Source organism: Talpa europaea (assembly GCF_964194135.1).
Source record: "Talpa europaea genome assembly, chromosome: 12".
Classification (NCBI taxonomy): domain Eukaryota; kingdom Metazoa; phylum Chordata; class Mammalia; order Eulipotyphla; family Talpidae; genus Talpa; species Talpa europaea.
This window is the reverse complement of record NC_140079.1, coordinates 94,603,635-94,624,627: the sequence shown is the minus strand read 5'-3', so window position 1 is coordinate 94,624,627 and position 20,993 is coordinate 94,603,635. Positions and strand designations below refer to the sequence as shown.

The following is a 20,993-nucleotide window of genomic DNA, read 5'->3' as shown; positions in this document are numbered from 1 at the left end:
ACTACGGCAGCCCTTGTTTTGGATATAATATAGGGCGATAAAAATGAGCGGACAGGCTTACCATATTAGCAAGTCAAAGATAATGAGAAAAATTAAGAGGTAGCAATAAATGCATCACTTGGAAAAGTAAGGTGAGTATCAAAGAAAGAATTGAACATGGGCGTCTCCGAGCAGGATGAGGGCAGCAGGGGACAGCTGGCCTTTACTATAAACTTTTTTGTATTATTTGGCTTTTAGAAACAATCTTAATGTATTTTAAAGGAAAAAAAATGTCAAGGGTTTCACAGAGATCCACTTACCAATGTGAGAGACTACTGCACCAGTAGTGAATCATTCTAGGCTGTTACTAATTGGCTTTGTGACCTTGAATAAAACACAGCTTCTCTGACCTTCCAGTTCTGCTTGTCATGTCACGGGGGGTGGAGGAGAGCCAGGCGTCATGACATGAACACGTCATTTCTCCTCCCTCATAGCAGAGGAATAGCTACCAGAGGATGTTCTGACGCTAAGAAACTGTCACACACTCCTTGCATTTTGTTGTGGTTTGTGACAGCCTCTCTGGGGTTGGTCTGTGACTACAGAAAACAAGAAATGAATCCCTTCCAAGAATTCAGAGTCATTAAGATGATGAGCTGCTGTGATAACAGAATGATGGTCTGAAGGCAGTTTCTGTAGCATCATGAGATCGATTTCCCAATTTCCTTTTAAATAATTTTCCCTCAAACAATGTGATAAGGCAAGCATGGGCAGTCTTCAGACTGGAGATGCTCTAAGGCTTCCCAGTCCATATACTCCCACTTTTATGTGGCTCTTCAGTCAGGGAAGGCAATGAAATAAGGTGGGTACTGGTGTGTAATTAAGACGAGGAGGTTATTCCTTTCTGCCTTACATTTGGCCAAGCTACGGGAAGTGTTCCTAGCATGACTTTATACTGTGGGACAAAGCAGTCTGCATGGCGTTCTCCAGTAAGAAACTGGGTAGAAAGATGTGTTGTTACAGGTTCTTATATGCATTTGTTTATCTAAATCTTGAGTGACCCCAAGGGATCATTTATTATATGAATAGACAACAATCCCTAAGCTTATCTTTTCACTTCCCACAAGAATCCCCAAGACAAAGCACTGCATGTGCCATGGAAGATATTTGGGGGGAGGGGGTCGAGGGGGGGAAGGATCACAAATGGATAGCCTGGGAGAGACAGACACTTTGGAAAGGGCATGAATGGACTTGGGATGAGAGATGAGGGCTTGAATATAGGTTCTGTCATTTATTGGTTTTGTGGCTATAGCCAAATTCTTTGACTTCTATGAGTTTCTGTCTCCTGAATTACAGCCTAGGTTACTGTGACCATTAAATAACAAAACAAAACGAACACATTACAGGGCCTGGCACATGGCAGACTCTTAAATGCCAGCGTCTTCTCTGTCCAGTTCCCTCCCATGTGGGCAAAGATGGAAGGTTTGTGTTTTCAGAGATGATGTTGATCTGGGTCTTCAGAGGCAGTGGTCCAAATCATTGAGAAATATCCAGAAAGGAGGAAAGAAACAGAACAGAAGAAGGAGCTAGCAGCACAAGTAGGAATACAGCTTGGTCTTGATGGCTGGGAGGGCAAAGAGGGCTGGGCAGGTGAGCCATCGGCTGGACAGACATTTGTTTGCTCATGGATGCTGGAACCTGAAGATCATTGAGAATCAACCAAACTGACCTGCTCTTTTGGAAAGATATACAAGGTTTCTAGAATACAATTCCATTTTCTTTGAACACTTTATACGAAAGAAAAATTTAAAGACCTGTACAGTAAACATCCATTCAGCTGTCACTTAGATTCCATAATTCATTCCATTTTGGAAATGAAGTTTAAAAATACATAGCAGGTTTCGGTTCTTTTGCAGTTGGGGAAAGGGGCATAGAAGGGAGATTCTAGAATGTTCTCATCTGCCAAGCATTTGGCCTCTACACTATGTGCCATGCTTTCAAGATTCGAGGAGATAAGATGAAGCTCCTTAAACCTGTAAGATGCATTTAGACATGGAGCCACCTACAGGCACAAGGACAAACTCAGGATTGGGCTACAGCTGCTACTCTCCATCTCTACACCCGGCCTCCCCCACATGAACACAAGGGGCTGAGGCTTCTGCTGGCTGATGATGTGCTAGCAGAACTTTTTAAAAAACATGAAGTGTCAAAAACAAAACAAAAACCTGCTAGAAAAATGCTAAGGATTTCAATATCTAACAATTGAAATACAGAAGTTACAGATTTCACATTTAATTTTAGCTAAAACAACCACATATTAGACCGGAATAATTCTAGCTGCACATGGTCTGGGCAAACCTAACAGGAAATTTGTTTTGTATTTATTTGACAGACTCGGGAAAGAGCATGTCATTTCCTATCATCCAAGAGTGCTGACGGCAATTTCAACTGTTAGCACCATTAAAAAAATTGTACTTACTACATGAGAATAAATACTAATATTATAACACATTACTAGAAACTGATGAGAGTTAATTTCAATTATGGCTAATCAACTAAATAACATCAAGATATGGAGAGGAAAAATTCATCTTCAAATATTATTACCATTATGAAAAATGAAAGCATTCCAAAACATCAAAAACCATTTACATGTAAGGTGGTATTAAATTAAGCTTTCATGTTATTTAAAATAAAATCCTGAGAGACATGTTGCTTTAAAGCATGAAGTGAAAGCAAACTTTCAGTGACTTATTCTAAATTTCCACATAAAAAAATTTAAATGTAAATTCTAAGTTTTATTGGAGACAGTAGCTACCTTTTTTATATTTTTAAATTTAAAGAAGGCTAAGTCATTGTTAAAATCTAAATTTAATGTAACAATTACAGATTTCAAAATCAGGCACAGAAATATTAGTGACTGAACTTTTTTAAAATCACCTACCAGTTAATAAATACAATCATTCTACTTTTATAGTGTGTTTTTCTCAACTTCTGTAGAGTTCACACTTACAGCCTAGATTTATTTAAGCAATCCTTCCTTTTAAAATCAATCATGTGGGGCCTCCCTGGTGGCGCAGGTTGAGCGCTGGGTTGTGAAGCTGCCCGCAGCTTCTGCAGTGCTGGTTCGATCCCCGGCTGCCAGTGAGGGTCCCACATGGCGCGCAGACCCCTCCTGCCGCCCGCTGCTCCCCTCAGCAGTGTGCTTCGGTCCTTCTGCCTGCTCTGCTCCCCGCTCTGGTTCTGGTGAATTCTCTCACCCTCCCGCGCTTCTGACTGTACCCAGTGCTTGTATAAATAAATAAAAAATAAATCTTTAATAAAATAAAATAAAATAAAATAAAATCAATCATGTGGCTGACAGACATGCTGTAGCCCATGTAACAGGTGAGAAAAGAAAGTCCAAGCAACACAGCACTTTCCAATCAATCTCTCTCTCACATTTGATCTTGAGATTTGCTTACATCTAAAAAATGCATTTTAATAGAGTCTAAAATAGATAAGCAGCAACTGAAAAATTACATGTTACCACACAGTTTAAACTGTTAAAGGATTCTAGGTCCCCATCAGCATCCTTTCCACCCCTATCATCATGAGAAAGGATTCCAGCTAAATTCTATCAAAAACTAGATTCCAAGTTGCCTGATTTTTAGTTAGTTAGTTTTTTTTTTTTTTACTTGTGGGAAAATACACGTAAAAGAGAAACTATCACACCTTGACTGTTTTTAAGTGTTCAGTGGCGTGAGGTACATTCATACTGTGTGAAGTAATCTCCACACCTCTTCGAATCTTGCAAAACCCAAACTCAACCTATTAAGGAACTCTCACCCCCACCCAGGGCAGCCACCATCCACTCTCTCTCTATGAATCTATGTGCCATATGTGTCTTTTTTGCGACAGACTTGTTTCACTTAACATGCTGTCCTCGTGGGCCATCTAGGCTGCAGCAGGTGTCAGACTGCTTGCTTCCTTTCTAAAGATGAACAATATTTCCCTGGGTGTAGACACCCAATTTGGTTTCTCCAAGTTGCCCAGATTTTTTTATGTTATTCTCAGGAATCCTGATGAAATATCTCCTCTAAAGAAAACAAAGGTGTCCTCACCCCCTAGTCTGGGAGATGTCACAGTAAGGAGACAAACTTTCCCTGGCACCTGTCCAGGCAGACTGCACGAAGGGATGTTGTGAAGAGTAGTTACCACAACTCGATGTCTTAGGGGCATTCCATGGAAAAGCTAATTTGGTTAATGTATTTTATTAGTAACTACATACTTTAAAATTCTGCATTTTACATTAACTAGACTCTAGTGTTATACCAAGATGTTTATTTGAATTTCTTAAAATAGTCTCTCAGAGCAAGCTGATCCTTTCTTTCAACCATTCAAATGTCAAGGTGGGAACTGCAGAATAAAAGGAGTTGGTTAAAAAAAAAAAAAAGAGGGCGAACTGAGTGGAGGTCTATGGTAGTTTTTCCTTGCAATTGAAAAAAAAAATCATGTAGGATACATGCTAAAGGTCTCCATCATCTTCGCAGTCTGAAACCAGCAAAGCCTTAAAAAGAGGATCAGATGTGCCAAATCAGCAAGGAGGGGAGGCAGCGAGTCACAGAGAGCCCACTGCACACAGCAGCTTGTCGGCCCGAGGTCCAGTTTTCTCATCAGGGAATGAGACCAATAATGCCACCAATGCTCCATCGGGCTTCTGCCTCAGTCTTTGGCAAGGATTAGAACCCATACTCTTCTCACAATGGCTTCCTACAAATTTGCCCTGGTTTCTACTGCCCTTTCCTTCCAGCTGCGGCACCAGGCTAGGCAGACCCGACGCCACCTTCCCCTCAGTGCCAGCTGCTTTCTGCACTCAGGTTCTCCCCTGAAGGGCCAGACCACGCTGGATCCTGACGGGCGACCTGTGCCGAGCACACCAGAGGATGACATTTTAGTATCTCTGACACTGGCTTGTATGTTTCAGGTACATTTTTGTCTCTTTTAAAATTAAAACAAACACAACAGCTAAATGCTTTATATGGATGACCTTGTGGCGACAGACAAGTCTACCTAAGTCTTCTCCCCAAAGAAGGAAAGTTGAAATGCAGAGGTTTTGAACTCAGGGCTTCTTTAACACAGGATTGTTTGTTTGTTTTTAAGGAGCACATGATTTATGAAAATGAGATCACACTTCTCCCAAGCCCACACATACACACACAGGCGTATATGGACCATGCTCCAAAGAGGCAACTTAACACACTGCACTGTGGATCCAAAATGCCCGCGAGACAGCATCCTGTGTAACTTTAGCTAAATAATTTAGCTTCTCTGCAACTCAAGTTTCTCATATATAAAAGAGGAATATCATCAAGGTTTCACTGAGTTGTTACACAGATTGTTTTCAAATGATGTGAAGCACCTAGCACCGTGCCTGGAATGAAGAATCTGCTTAATAAACATGAGCGTTCACTCTTATTTTTTGTATCAGTCTGTGGATGTTCAAGTAGCATGCTGTGTGGGTGAGAGATACACCCCTCTACTGACAGGATAGAGAGAAGAAGGTGCGGACAGTAAAGAATGATTCATCTGAACTGGAGCACTGGCCATGAATTAATTTTTCACAGGAGTCTGACTTATACAATATTCATGAACTTTGCTACAAGGTTGATAATTTAAACTAGGATTAAACACCCGACTTTGGTGGTTAGTATGTTTTATTAAGGAGGCTGAAGAACACTAAAACCATTTGCCGTGTAAAAAATCACATTTTAACAGAAGCTGGACAGGGCTGACTCTAAGATATAGAGCTAAATGCAAAAAGCCAGGTGGAGGAAGGTGCTATGGTCCATCACCATCAATCTAAGGAAAGGTTTGGGCTTATCTATGGGGTTGTTTATATATTTGTAAAAATGAAAAACTATATTAAAAACTAATAAAACTGGTCACGATGAAGGAGGGAAGAAATGAGTTGCCAAAGCAGACAAAGAAGCCAGACCTTCCTAAATGTAACTTGACTGGTGGATTTGACTATGGAACCACATAAATGTTTTACATAATTATAAAAAAAAAATACAAAACCTAAAAGTAAAACTATAACAAACCTAGATGTTTATTGAGTTGGTAACATAACTGACAAAGAAGAATTATTTCACGTGATTTTTAAATACACGTAATTGTTTACTTCTGGTGGGATATACTATGATTAATTCAGTATCAATAAATACCCCTGGAGCCCAGATTATGGTCTCTAAATGCCATTTCCCATCAAAAGGAACGCAGCTCCCTGGAGAAATGGCTGGTTTCAAGCAGAGGGCGTGAAATGTACCAGAGGAGCCTGGAGCATTCTGAAAAGTCAAAGAAGCTATCAAGGACCTGAGATGGAGCAGAAGACTCCAGACAACTCAAAATAGTTCCCACTAGTTAGAAATAGGATGCCTTGAGCCCCAAAAAGTCACTGTAATATGCTAAAATAAATATCTGGAAGGTGCTAAGAATCCAACTCATTATTTTGAAAATAGGTTTAAATAAAAAGGTATATTGGGGTGGGGGGGAGCCCAAGAATTTACTCTGCTTTTTCTATATGAACTATATAGCCAAGTAGATGCTGATAAGAAATTTTTTATTTTAAATAAAAGCATTTGAGATAATGAAAATGGAGTACCAAGCCATTTTATTACCATTTTGCTACCCTTAAGGAACAATGAATCTAGTCATGGATTGTTAGTGGCTACTAGAAACATGAGGTGAAAAGCTGATATGAACTTCATGTTGGATGGGCCAGGCTGGCAGCATCTGCGCCCTATTTGACAATCTTATCACTAAAAGAGACAAGAAGATATTTTGTGCCACCCATGGTGATGAAATGGGAAATACAAAAACCACCTGTGAAATATATCTGACACAAAATCAATCCTGAATCTGAGCGAGTTTACAGGTTTAACTACCAGCCAATTACAAACACAGTCATTGGGGAACATGTTAAATAACCTTAAAAGAACATTCCAGAATATGAGATATCCTACAGAACAAACAACCTGATTTCTTAAACATACTGCAAAGGTGCGGGGGTGGGGAGAATCCACACAGAAAAGGAATTCTTGGACCAAGAGTCATATGGAACACATCAGCCCAATGTAATATGTGGACTTGTTTGGCAACTAGACTGCAAACAAAACAATTAATTAAAAAATTGGTGAGCAGGAAATTTGAACACTGGGTATCTGATATTAAGGTGTTATTATTCTTTGTGTGTGGCAGCAATATTTTGCTTATCTTCCAGATACATAAATATGTAGGCCTATGGCTGAAATGATATGCTATCCGTGATTTGCCTCAAAATTATCTGAAGGGGGAGGGAAAGACGTAGTAAATAAAACAGGACTGGCCACATGCTGCTGGCACTGCATGCTAGTGATGGAGTTTGCTATAGTTTTCCTACATTTTTTTAAAAAAGATTTATTTATTTACTTATACAAGAACCGGGGTACAGATCAGACGCGTGGGAGGGTGAGAGAATTCACCAGAGACAAAGCAGGGAACAGAACAGGCAGACTGATGAAATACACTGCTGAGGGGAGCAACAGGAGAGGTCTGCTGCACCATGTGGGACCCTCGCCAGCTGGCCGGGATCGAACCAGCGCTGCAGAGGCTGCGGACAGCTTCACAGCGCAGCGCAGGGCTTAACTGCCTGCCCCACCGGGGAGGCCCAGTTTCCCTGCTTTTGCAAGTTTGACTTTTCTGTCATGAAAAGTTTGGGGATTCTTTTAAGCAGAAATTCAAAAGGACCTCTCTTCTGTTTCCTGGGATATTACGTTTAAGTGAAAAAAACAAGTTCTTTAATATTTTCTTAGGGTTGTAGTGATTACAGCAAGACAACAGTCCCCTAGATGCAATCTGCTTGGGTGTTTCCTTCTGGTAAGGACAGGACTATCTACCAGACCTGGGAAAATACATGGGGGGAAAGGATGGAGAACAGAAACAAGAGGGCACTACAGAGAATCCTAGCTTTAAAGCTAATTCTTTATCAAGAATTGCCTAAGCTTCCTGAGTCTCTGTGAAATGGGGATAATCGCCCTCCTTCCCAGGGATGCTGCAAGCATCACATGTGATAAAACAAGAAAGACCGAGCCCAGAGCAGGCACTTAAACATTCATTCATTCATCAGACATCATGGTCCATAATGTGGGACAGACACCATAGCTTAGGTAGCAGAGACATGAAAGATACAGGAAACATGCCTCCTGCCTGATGGAAACTAGAAAGGAAATTCATCACGACAGTGCGATGTATTTGGGGTAAGGTGCAAGCAATGTGTTTAAAGTTCTGAAAAGAAAAAAAAAATGGATTTAGAACTCTATAGCCAGCATCACTATCAAAAAGTAAGGACATTTTTATAATGCTTACTAACCAAACATTACAGCTGCCAAAAAGTAAAATAGACCACTCAAGGGAAAGAAAACTGCTTCCCCTCAAAAAAAAATTTATACAAGAGGCTGAAATATTAGGAGGATTATCCTTTGGGAAGCAAAATTTTAATGACCCAGGAAGGCACCTCTACAGGCCCCATGAGGCATCCCTTTTCTTCAGAGAACTGTGTGGACGCAGTCCTGATGTCATACGTGTGTCATGATGTCATGCATGTGTCATAATGTCACACGTACTGCACACTGGCTATTCTCAGCTGGAATCAACTTGTCAAGAAGTCCCAAAAGTTAAGCTGCGGCACCGAAAAGTAGTAAATACTATAAATGGCATCACTGAGCAGAGTGAGAAGGGGGACAGGAAAGAGGCAAGACAATGTGTTCACTGAACTTTCAATCTTCCACCGACCTGACCAAGATATCCATTGTTCAAATGTGGTAAGACAAGAAACAGAGGTTATTATTTCTAGGTAAGAGAACAGACCACAAAAAGGTAAAGGTGACAGCAGCTGACTCTGGGAAGAAGAAACAGGAGTGAGATGCGTGGGTTGTCCTTCATTTTTTATTCTGTGCTATGTGAATTTTTGTAAGTTACGTGCATACAGCCCTTCAGTGGTTTACACAGTGTCATGGGAGACATCATTTCTTCTTAAATATGGGTCAAGGTGGGGATCTAAAGGATGGTGGTTTATTTTTTAATTTTTTTTAATAAAAAATACATATGTCACATATGTCAGTGAGATCTTAAATGCTTTAGCTTTGGAGAGGATGATTCTCCAAGCACCAAACCAACCTGTAATTATGCAAATTTCATGCCACCAAACCAATCCCTTCTGAAATAGATTTATGTCCAGTCTAGTTTCCCAAAACTTAAGCCTTATCTTTTGTGCAGTAATCAACTATAAAGTCTTTGACTATTCTGAACCCTGGATCTATTACAGAAAAGAAAAGCAGGCTCTTACAATATCAAAGAGCAGAAAAAAACCAAATAGCAGGGTCCAAATACCAATACCAAAGAGCAGGGTCCCCCCACAATCTTAAATGTCCCTTTCTAATTATGGTTTCCTGAACTGTTACGTTTACATTTAAGCCATTCTTCCTGTATGTGAGTTGCTTATTTTCTTTAAGAGTATGAACTGTTTAAAGAAAAAGAGAGAAAGAAAAGGAACAAGAGCAACAATGTCCAATTTACAGAAATAAATGTAGAAGTTAAATATGAGAGAAAAAAAATCACAAATGTTGGGAGGGAGTTAAATGGAATTATAAGTATCCATTGTTCATGAAGTAGTTTGCTTTTCACTTGAAGATCAATTGTGGTACATCAAAGAGGCACCTTATAGTTTCTAGAGCAGTGCTCGGCCAGGAGAAATTCAATGTGAACCAGGGAAGTAACTTAAAATTTTCTAGATGCTGCCATTTTTTAAAAAATAAAAATAATCTAGTGAAATTAATTTTAATAATATTTTTACATAGCCCTGCATATCAAAGATATTATCATCTCAACATGTAGTCAATTCTTTAAAATCTGGGGGTGTCTTTTACATTTATAACACATCTCAGTTTGAACTAACCACATTTCAAGTGCTCAAAAGCCACATGTAAATGATGACTATAGCACAGGACAGAGTAGCTCAATAACAAACTTTTCTGCAAAGGGACAGTAAATGTTTGAAGTTTGGGGGGCACCAGGTCTCTCTCACAACTACCCCAGCCTGCCACTGCAGTGCAGAGCAGCCCTAGGCAGTGTGTATATTCATGGACATGGCACTGTTCCAGTGGCACTTTAGAGAAACACTTGGGCAGGACTTGGCCTGTGGACTACAGCTTGCCAACCATGACTCCGGAGCAAAGACTGAAAAATAACACAGAGATAGAAGCAAAAGGTCAACAGAATAGATGAAACGGGATGCTAAGGTTTCAGTAAATAGTAAACAATACACCATTCATAGGAAAGGTGATAGAGGAGAGGAAGAGAGGAAGATAGAAGAAACAGGGCAAATAGGAAACAAATACCAACATGGAAACAGACCTACTTGTATCGTTAATTAGATGAAATATAAAGAGCAGGGAAGTCAGAACTTATAAAGAAGCCTATTGTTTAAAAGAAACATACCAGTTATAAAATTGGCAACAAAGAGGCTGGAGGGGGAAAAAAAAACACAACATCAAGCATGAGAAACAAACATGGCTTGTATTAATGCTGGACAAAATAAACATCAAGAAAAGATTATTCCTAGAAATAAAGAGGCATATTTCATAATGATGAAAGGGATCATTAATTAAGAAGCCCTATAATCTTAAATGAGCATATTCCTTTCCAAAAAAGCTTCAAATTACATGAAGTAAAAATTCATATAATTAAATGGAGACATAACAAATCTACAGCCCTTTCAGTAGTTGAACAAGAAGACTAAAAAAAGATCATTAAGGATGCAGAAGTTTTGAGCAACAGCATGACCCAACACAACCTAAAGTGATATTCATGGAATATTACACTCATGGCACATTTCCATTCACCATGACACACCACATACCAAGTCATAAAATAAATCTCAGTAATTATCAAAGAAGTTCTAAATGACTGATGGATTAAAGAAGAAAGAAGAGACATTAGAAAATATTTTGTAATAGACAATAATTAAAAGACAATATATCAAAATATGTGGGAGGGAGCTAAGCAGAGTTAAAGGGAAATTTATGGCTCTAAATGTTTTCATGAGGAGAAAAACTAATAAAATCAATGAGTTATGCCGCCACCTTAAGAAGCCAAACAAAGAAAAATAAATCAAAAATAAGCAGAAAATATAAAAAATATGCATACAATGAAAAAATAAGACAGAAAAACCAGTAATAATTCTTCCCTTGAAAAAAATTAATTGATAAAACACCTAGCAAGAAAATAAAAAAGATGAGACACAAATTGCTAATATCAGTTTTTTAAAAATCTTTCATTAATGTTGACAAAGGAACAAGAACCACTATGTGAGGAACTAGACATCCAAGCACTGATATATTCATAGTTTCTACATAGCTGAAGAAGTTTACATCAAATGGACAAAAGAACTTTTTTTTTGGTACTGAAGGTCTATCAACAGAAAGACTTGGAAAAATCTATCTCTAGAAAACAGGTCAGAGGGACTCGAAACTGAAAATCAGTGGGGGACAACATAAAGTCTTCTGCTAAGGCTAAAGATGAAAACCAATCCATATGGTCCAGGAGTTCCTTTTCTTCCTGACCTAAATGCTCACCTGCTGTCTGGGCACAGAGAAAGGTCTTGACCATTGAGCTGGTTATCAGTCACAGTCCCCTCCACTTTTACTTTCTTGACTCCCGTTTGGCCAGCTCTTCACAGCCACCGCTTGCTCAGGCCTTCACGCTCTAGCTGTTTTTCAATCATGTTGGCATCTGTGCTTAGGAATCAGCAACTTCCCTCAAATTCCTCTTCCAGTTCATTAAGAGTAGAAACAGTAATAGAGTTCAACTGTGTCTTTAGTCTGTTTGCTTATCACCTTCTTAGGAGGCTCCTGTTTCTGTGAGAGACTGCATGTGCATGTGCATGTGCGTGTGTGTGTCTACAAACACACATACAGTTTTTTCCCAAACCCTGGCCAATCCTGACGTCGGCTCCATCGGTAGGGAAGCCCACAGCGGAGTGGCACCTCCTCTTGTACTGTCATTCAGTGCCTTCAGATCTCTGAAGATACAGAGTGTCCTCCTGCTACAAACCTGGTGGGTGTGTTTGGCAGCGCCCCTCACACAGGCCCACTCCCAGAGCCTCAGAGCATTTTCTCTGACAGTCCAGCACCACGACCATCTGGCAGCACAGTCTTAGAGGTGGAGGGGCTTCTTGCTGCCATATTCCCCTCAGTGCCCAGTGTTGGAGCAAATAACTGAAACACTACTTCAGGCATAGTTCAGAGAAGCAGCCAGAAAATTCAATACCAAGAACTCAAATGTTTAAAAGGACATAATTATAGAGCTTACAGTAAAATTACAATAAGGAAATACTTTGACCTAATAATTTCATGCCTATGAGTTTGACAACTTAAATAAAATGGAATATTCCTTGAAAAACACAAGTTACTATAAGTGATACAAGAAGAGACTGGCTACCTAAATAGCCCCATATCTATTAAAGAAACTGAGACATAATCAGAAACCACTTTACATAAAAACTATATAACCAGAGGTATTCACTGGTAAACTACCAAAATTTTAAGAAAAATCCTAAACACAGTTTTAAAAAACAACAGAAGAGTAACTTTCTAACTAATTTTATGAGGTCAGCATAATACTGATACCAAAATTTGACAAAGATATAAAATTACTGTCAAATATTCCATATGAAAAAGACATATATGAGCAAATATTAGCAATACCTACATTAGCAAATCAAATCCATAATGTAAAAAGACATTAAAGTAAAAAGATATCCCATTTAATGAGAAAATATATGAACATCTTACATCCAACAAGGGGCTAATACTCAGAATCTACAAAGAACTCACAGAACTCAAATAACCCAATAAAAAAAAATCAACAGAAGATATAAGCAGCCTCTTCTCTAAGGAAGACATTCAGGTGGTCAACAAAAATATGAAAAAATGTTCATCATCACTTATCATCAGGGAAGAGTTGTGACCCTACACCCCCAGAGCATGCACAGTGTTATAAACCATTTTGCCCTCAATAAAAAAAATGCAATTAAACAAAAGACAATTTACTAATGATGCTAATCAGTGACTGCAAAAAGGCATTGGGGGAAAAAAAGAGACATAAAGGTTGGAAAAGAGGTAAAACCACTATCAACAGCAAGCCAAATGGATTGTGTACATAAAAATCCCCGTGGGATATTAAATAATAATAATGTGACTTTTAAATGATTGCAGGGTAGAAGGTGAATATAAAAGAGTTAATCACGTATCTATATAGAAGTGGCAAATAATTTGAAAATGTATAATTGTTTTAAGAAACAATTCCATTTACAATATTATCAGTAAAGTAAAATATTTAGAAATAAAATTAACATAAAACATATAAGACCTCTACAGTAAAAATTACAGAACCGGTCTCATGAAGAAACAGATGATTCTACAATGTCTGTGGAGTATAAGGGGTTCTAGAATAGCCAAACCAACCTGAAAAAGAAAAGCAGTGTTGGAGGATCACACTACCTTACTTACTGTGAAGTCACAGGAAAAAGAAAGGGTGGCACTGGCAGAAGAAAGTGAATGGAGCAGAAGATTCAGAAACAGACCTAGATGTTCACAGTACATTTACGACAAAAGTGCCAAGTCAATTCAATGTCTTTTGAGCACGTGTTGGTGGGACACTGACTATCCATATGGGATAAATGCTGATCCTACCTCATTCCACACTTAACCTGAAATGGATTATGATAAATGTAAAAGCTAACACTTTAAAATTTCCAAAAGAAAACAAGAAAATCATAGCAACTCGAGGGTAAGCAAAAGATCTTTTGGACGGGGGAAAAATAGTAATCCTGGAAGAAAAAATTGATAAACAGGACTTTATCAAAATTAAAAACAACTACTCACCAAAAGCCATCACTAATAAAACGGACGGGCAGCCCCAGACTCAAAAAACTATTTACAGCACAAATAGCTGACAAAGGATGAGTACATAAAACAACTCCTACAAATTAACAAGAATAGCACAAACAACCCAATGAGAAATGGGCAAAAAATTTTAACACCCACCTGAACTATCTAAATGGCCAACAGGCACACAAAGAGGTGTTCAACAGTCTTGGTCACCAGAGAAACACTAACTAGAGCCCGATGGAACACCATCTTACACCCTCTAGAATGGCCAAACTAAAAAGACCCATCGCACTAAAGGTTGGCAACAACATGGAGCAACTAAAACTTTCATACAGTCCTGGTGGAGCATAGCATTGTACGTCCAGTATCGAGAACTTTTAGATTGTTCCTATAAAGTTTAACATACACCTAGCCTAAGAGCCAGCAATTTTAGTCTCAAGTATTTACTCAAGAGAAATGAAAACATGTGCCCACAAAAACTTGTTTACAGAAATGTTCACAGCATTTATTTATAATCTTTCCCAACTGGAAACTACCCAAATGTCCACCAATAGGAGAACAGGTAAATATTATATATTCATGCAACGGAATACTACTGAACGGTAGAAAGAAATGAACTATGGATATATACCATATCAAGGATAAATTTCAAAAACACGTTAAGTGAATAAAGCCAAACAGAATCCCACAGGAATCCACTTTTTATAAATTCCAAGAATAATAATTCATAGCGATAGAAACTGCTTGGGGCAGAAGGGGCTTGGGGTTGCTTATGAAGTACACAATTCTATCTTCTGGGGAGGATAGAAATGTTCTATAGCTTGCTTTGGATCATGGGTTTGTGTGTGTGTATGTGTGTGTGTGTGTGTGTGTATATATCTTTCAATTCAATATTCTATACCTATACATTTTATTGTGTTATTTATACCTCAATTTTTAAAATCTCTTTTTAAAAAAATTTAAAAAGCACAGAGAAGCAATTTGAAATATTGACAGTGATGGCTTCTGTTCATTCACACTTTTCTAAAGTTTGCAATTTTCTATAACGAACTTGCCCCCTATATTCTATACCTATGTTGTGCAGTTTCACAAAACAGCAACACGTTACTAGTATCTATCTTTGGAAGGAAGGATCCTGCGCAATTAAAGCAAGAGTGTGTCCAAGCCTCTTTCTGCAGCAGGTCTGCAGCCCCAGACCTGCGTGGGACCAGACAGAGTCAGACGCTCGGCCAGAGGCAACAGAGCAGACAGACAGGAGGAAGGGATCAGGTGTCAGAGTCCAGCCTGATCCCAGCTCTCTTGTGGGCTGGTGGGCAAGTCCTGGAGCCTCAGGTTCTGCACCCCTAAAAGCATTGTGACTAAGATACACACCGCCTGGCCTGCAGACTTTGTGAGAGTCAACTGAAACAGCTATGGCAAGCACAGTGCAGAGGGAAGGGAGGCATTCGTGACCTCTGGTAGTAGATAAAAGTCAGAAAGTTGCCTCAAAAAGCAGATTTCTTCCTTACAATCAGGTAAAATGCGACAAGAGCAGCTGCTGCTGCAAACCTACCTGGCGGCGCGGTAGCAGTGGTTCCGCAGGGCGTAGGGTATGCACTGGGTGTTCAGGCGCTTCCGCTCCACCTCCCTCCAGCCGTCTTCTGTCCACTTCCTTTTGACCTGCTTCTCCTCCTGCTTTTTCCCCACATAATCGGCATAGGTCTGGATCCGATAGCTTTCTGCGTATTTGCTCGTGTTGACAGCTACAAGGAAAAGGGGAAAAAAACCTTAAAAGGGGCTGTGGCCCAACCCCAACCCTGGAGATGTCACTTTGAGAGGGGACTGGGGTGACAGAGGAGTCCTGGGTTCTGACCTGGCTCTCCCCCTGGAAGCCAAATGGCCTCAGGAAGGTCCCAGAGACTCTGCAAGCCTGAGTTTCCATATCTGGAGGAGAGAGTCACTGCTGCAGGGGTCGTGGTGGTGTAAGAGGAACATTAATGTTCAGAGATTTGCAGGTAACATTACTGCTTGAGAATTACTCTCAGAGTAAGAAAATAAAACAAAACCACTGAGGAAAAACTGTAAATCCTCACTCATTTTGTTAAAAATAAAGATAATAAAAGCCTAGTGACAGTGCTGATGTCTACGTCAACCTCCGGAGGCCACAGCCTGTGCCGAGGGTGCTGCGTGATTGAGGACCTACAGCCTGTCTGTGCCCAGGCTTCACACACAATGGCCAAGCTTCGAGAAATACATTAAGGGAGGAGCCGCTGTTACTCGTGGGAGGGAGGGTGAAGGTCAGTGCTGCTCAGGCAAGCGGCAGCACTGGGTGCAAAAGCATACGTTTCTATGACCCTGAGACCAGGGCCCTCCTTGCTGCCCTGCACCTCATGATGGACTACAAGCTCCAAACAGACTCTGCACCTCAGACACCCTGGTTGCCCTGGCTCGTGGTACCCCTTGCTAGCAGGGTACTAAAGCTGGAGCTTCCTCCCTCCTTGGTTTAACACTTGGTGAAGGCAGGTCAGTAATCCCCGATGCCTCCTCCAAGGAGGGGGTGGGCTGGAACACGATGGCAGCTGGGAGTGAGGACCCACAGAAGGCCTGTTGGTGGGTGGGTGACCATTTGCTGCTTCTGGCTTATGTAGTTTGAGCATATTCTCTCCTAGCCCACGAGCTCTGCCAACAGCTACTGCCCACGCTGGCAGTATGACCTAAGAGCCTGGTCACGCCGGTAGGGGCTATTTGGAGCAGACTTAGTTCCTGGGTAGTTGCAAAAGCACCATGACACCCCCTACAAATCCAGACACCCACTCTTAGAAAAGTTCTTGGCACAACGCAGTTCTTAATAAATCTGATGTGAATGAAAAGATCCTTAATAAATAGGATGTAAAAGAGTGCAGGGCAGAACACAGCAAGCAGGAGACGCACAGTTGGGAAGCATGTCTGAGCTGGATTGGGGGGCTCCTGTACATCAAGGACCTTACATTCCAGACGACTGCAGAGAAGCAGACGCTCCACACAGCAGACCCTCGGAATGTCATGCTTTGCGCTCCAAGTGGACCAAACCTGGCCACGATGCCTCCACACAATGGCTGTTACAGAAAGGCAGGCCCTCAGTGGCTAGCCACCGAGACAGCAACGCAACACAACAAAGATGTGTGGGTCCCTAAGAAACAGATTCTTACTATGAAAAACATTCACTCTAAAGAAGGGGGAAAAGAAACACACACAGGGTGACAGATCTTTCAGATTATGCAAAGTCTCCTAAAGAAGCAGCGGGAGTATCTATAATGGGAGCTCCCCTGGTGAGCTCTGGCCCCCCTTGGGAGATGCAGAGGGAGTGCCCTGGTTCTGGAGACAGAGCCACTGGCCAGAGAACCATGGAAACCGGGTCCTTTCCTGAAAATCTTACTCCTAGGATAGTTACTTTCCCTTCCTTTCCATGCACCACTTTCTGACATCTCTGCAGTTACCTAACTTCACCCAACAACTTACTGGGTTTACTGGGTAAAGCCTTTTATTTTTTATTTTTTTTTTTTTTTATAACTTTTATTGTTATATTCCCCATACAATTGCAGCCCCCCATTCTGACCCCAATCCCTCCCCTCCCGCCCCCGCCCCCCTAAAAGTGTCTCTGGTTCATAGTTTTTTGTTGATTTTGATTTTCACTTTCTTATAGTTATTCATTTTCCTGGTCCCTTATTTAAGTTTTCTAGATTCCTGCTATGAGTGAGACCATCCGGTATTTTTCTTTTTCTTTTTGGCTTATTTCGCTGAGCATGATCCCTTCCAGCGCCATCCATGTTGCAGCAAATTGCATGTGTTTATCTTTTTTGAATGCGGAGTAATATTCCATGGTATATATGTACCACATCTTCTTGATCCAGTCATCTATTTTTGGGCATTTGGGTTGTTTCCAAAGCTTAGCTATTGTAAACAGTGCTGCTATAAACATAGGGGTGCAGGTGCTCTTTGGAATTGATGTTTCTGTGTCCTTTGGGTAAATACCTAGGAGTGGAATTGCTGGGTCATATGGAAGCTCTATGTTTAGTAGGTCCAGAAATCTCCACACAGCTTTCCACAGTGGTTGGACCAGTTTGCACTCCCACCAACAGTGCAGAAGAGTTCCTTTTTCTCCACACCCTCGCCAACATTTGTTATTGCTAGTTTTTTTAATATGTGCCATTCTCACTGGTGTAAGATGGTATCTCATGGTAGTTTTGATTTGCATTTCCCTGATGACAAGTGATGTTGAACATTTTTTCATATGCCTGTTGGCCATTTGCATTTCCTCTTCAGAGAAGTTTCTTTTAAGCTCTTCTGCCCATTTTTTGACTGGATTATTTTCTTTGTTGTTGTTGAGACTCATCAGCTCTTTGCAGATTTTTGTGATCAGTCCTTTATCATTAGTGTTGGGTGCAAAAATGTTCTCCCAGTTGGTGGGGTTTCTCTTTGTTTTTGTTATTGTCTCTTTTGCTGTGCAAAAGCTCTTTAATTTGATATAGTCCCAGCTGTTTATCTTTGCCTTCACTATCACTGCTTTGGGTGATGTGTCTGTAAAGATGTCTTTGATGTGCAAATCACGTAGTGTTTCGCCTATATTTCCTTCTATATATTTTATGGTTTCAGGTCTTATGTCTAGTTCTTTAATCCATTTTGAGTTGATTTTTGTGTATGGTGTGAGGTGGTGGTCAAGCTTCATTCTTTTGCATGTAGCGACCCAGTGGGTAAAGCCTTTTATATGTCAATTATCCAACAAACATCCAGCTATGCTCACTGAGGGTCGTCCCTGGGACACATGCCAGGTACTTGATAAAACAAGACCCCATCTCCAACCTCTTAAACGCATCGTGACTGTCACATGCAAGCCTCACACAGAGTGGATTTCCCCACGGGGTGACGCCCTCCTGGGACGGGTGAATGGATCCACACAATGGATGAGAACCCAGAGATCCCATTTAGTCCCCACTGTTGGCAAATGAGCACTTCCTAGATTTTCCTCTTTACATTTCATTCCTTAATCCAGCAGGTTTATGTTGCAAGCATGCCTAACAGGGATGACATCTGTAACAATCCCTCTCGCAGATTAATTTGGACCACCAAGTCAAAGAGTAGGTGTGAGTCAACTATCTCCTGGAATGCAAAGGTAAGAGGAGACAAGATCATAAAGGAGCCAAGATGATCTATTTAACAATATCTGCTTGTTTCCAATAATTGAGTTCTCAGTCCCCTCCACAAATGTTACAAACAACTCCCCAACCACTCGTGGTGGGATTTATCAGAGCACATTTGGAATTAGGATGACTTAAAAGGGAAAACAAATAACAATCCACTTTTCACTGCTGGCCTTCACATGGCAATAATTTACCAGCATTCCTTCAAGTCCCTGCAGCTTTGCAGCTCTTGGTCTTTAATCTGGAAGCCAAGCTCTGGCTCAAAGCCTCTTCACCCCCCCCACCCCCCAGTAATGGATGAATCAGCAGAATGGATAGGCTGTCAGCGAGCTCTCCAGTGATTCCAGCTCCCCATCAGAAGCTCATGCAGCAGGCTGCCTTGTAACTCGAGCCTTTTCCATATTTGTCAGGGAAAGGATTCAAGGCCATCTTACATGTGTGCGCTTTGTTAAAGCCACTGGGGAGCCAAACACTAACTCAGTTCGGTCCCATTTCCCTGTAGGTGAGGGAAAGCAGAGTCTCCTCCCTCAAGGCTGCTCTGTTGACACTCCAAGCATGACCGCACTTCATCTTCACCACAGCCCAGCCAGGAAGGGCGTCCAGTCACCAGGCACCAGGAGCCAGGCTCAGGGAAGCCAAGGAGCTTGCCCACGGTCCTGTGGTAACGACGGTCTAGCAGTGAGGTTGGTTTGGAACCCAGGTGTGATTTTTCAAAAACAGAATGCTACCACATGTCTGCCATACGTTTGCGCGTACTCATGTGTTTATTTAGGTGAACGATTATCCTATAAAATTCTTCCCTTACAGGGAGCTTTAAAGAAATACTTAAAATGTTTAGAATTTTTCTAAAAATTAAGACCTTTCCATTATCGTCAAGCCAAGTCGAAACCGACAAATACACACTGCTTACAGACAAGACGACCTAAGACGTGGGTCCCTTCTTAAATGGATCGATAGATTAAAGGTGATTCCAGTGAAAACATTCCAACATATTAGTAAAACGTTCAAAAGATTATAAGGAAAAAAAAAAATCTCAACAAAAATAGACAGTGCTGGGCATGGTGTGGCATACAGAGTGGAAGTGTGAAGCCGTACAGCTGAGACCTGCACCGTGGTGTGATGTCACCCCAGAACAACAATAACAAAGCAGAGCAGTGGCAGCCGTGGGACAAGGAGGATGAGGGGACAGCGGTGTGATGGGCTGGCGTCTGTCCTATTTGTGGTAGCACATGACTGGGTGGGTTTGTTGTATAACAAAGACAGTAACCTTGCTGTGCATAAATGACACCTTCACTATACCGTGGGATTTGCAAAGTTGATCCCCAAATTTATTTTTTTAATCTTTTTATTTTTTTATTTTATACATTTTTTTACATCATTTTTCATTTTTGCACAATGTATGCATTTTTATCTTGGTTATAGTCCCCATACAATTCTCACCCCTCTTGTTTTGATCCTCCCCCCCCCCACCACCGCCCCGTAGCGTGTCTCTGGTTTACAGTTGCTTGTTGATTTTGATTTTTACTTTATTAGTATTAGGTTTTTTCCTGGTCCCTTATTTAGGTTTTCTAAATTCCTGCTATGAGTGAGACCATCCGGTATTTTTCTTTTTCTTTCTGGCTTATTTCTCTGAGCATGATCCCTTCCAGCTCCACCACGTTGCTGCAAATTGCTTGAGTTTATCTTTTTTGAATGCTGAGTAATATTCCATGGTGTATATGCACCACATCTTCTTGATCCAGTCATCTATTTTTGGGCATTTGGGTTGTTTCCAAAGCTTAGCTATTGTAAATAGTGCTGCTATAAACATAGGGGTGCAGGTGCCCTTTTGAATTAATGTTTCTGTGTCCTTTGGGTAAATACCTAGGAGTGGAATTGCTGTGATCCCCAAATT

At 40.8% G+C, this 20,993-nt stretch overlaps 1 protein-coding gene across 2 annotated transcripts in view; it reads right to left on the bottom strand.

Annotated features, from left to right (window-relative positions):
• Positions 1-20,993, bottom strand: part of PARN (poly(A)-specific ribonuclease) — a gene marked incomplete at both ends in the record, with an annotated part of 137,131 nt that overhangs the window by 20,528 nt on the left and 95,610 nt on the right. For both annotated transcript variants that reach the window (XM_084250657.1, XM_084250658.1), the window contains one exon: positions 15,496-15,685. In XM_084250657.1, the coding sequence (XP_084106783.1) occupies positions 15,496-15,685 (190 nt within the window). The remainder of the gene's footprint in view (positions 1-15,495; positions 15,686-20,993) is intronic.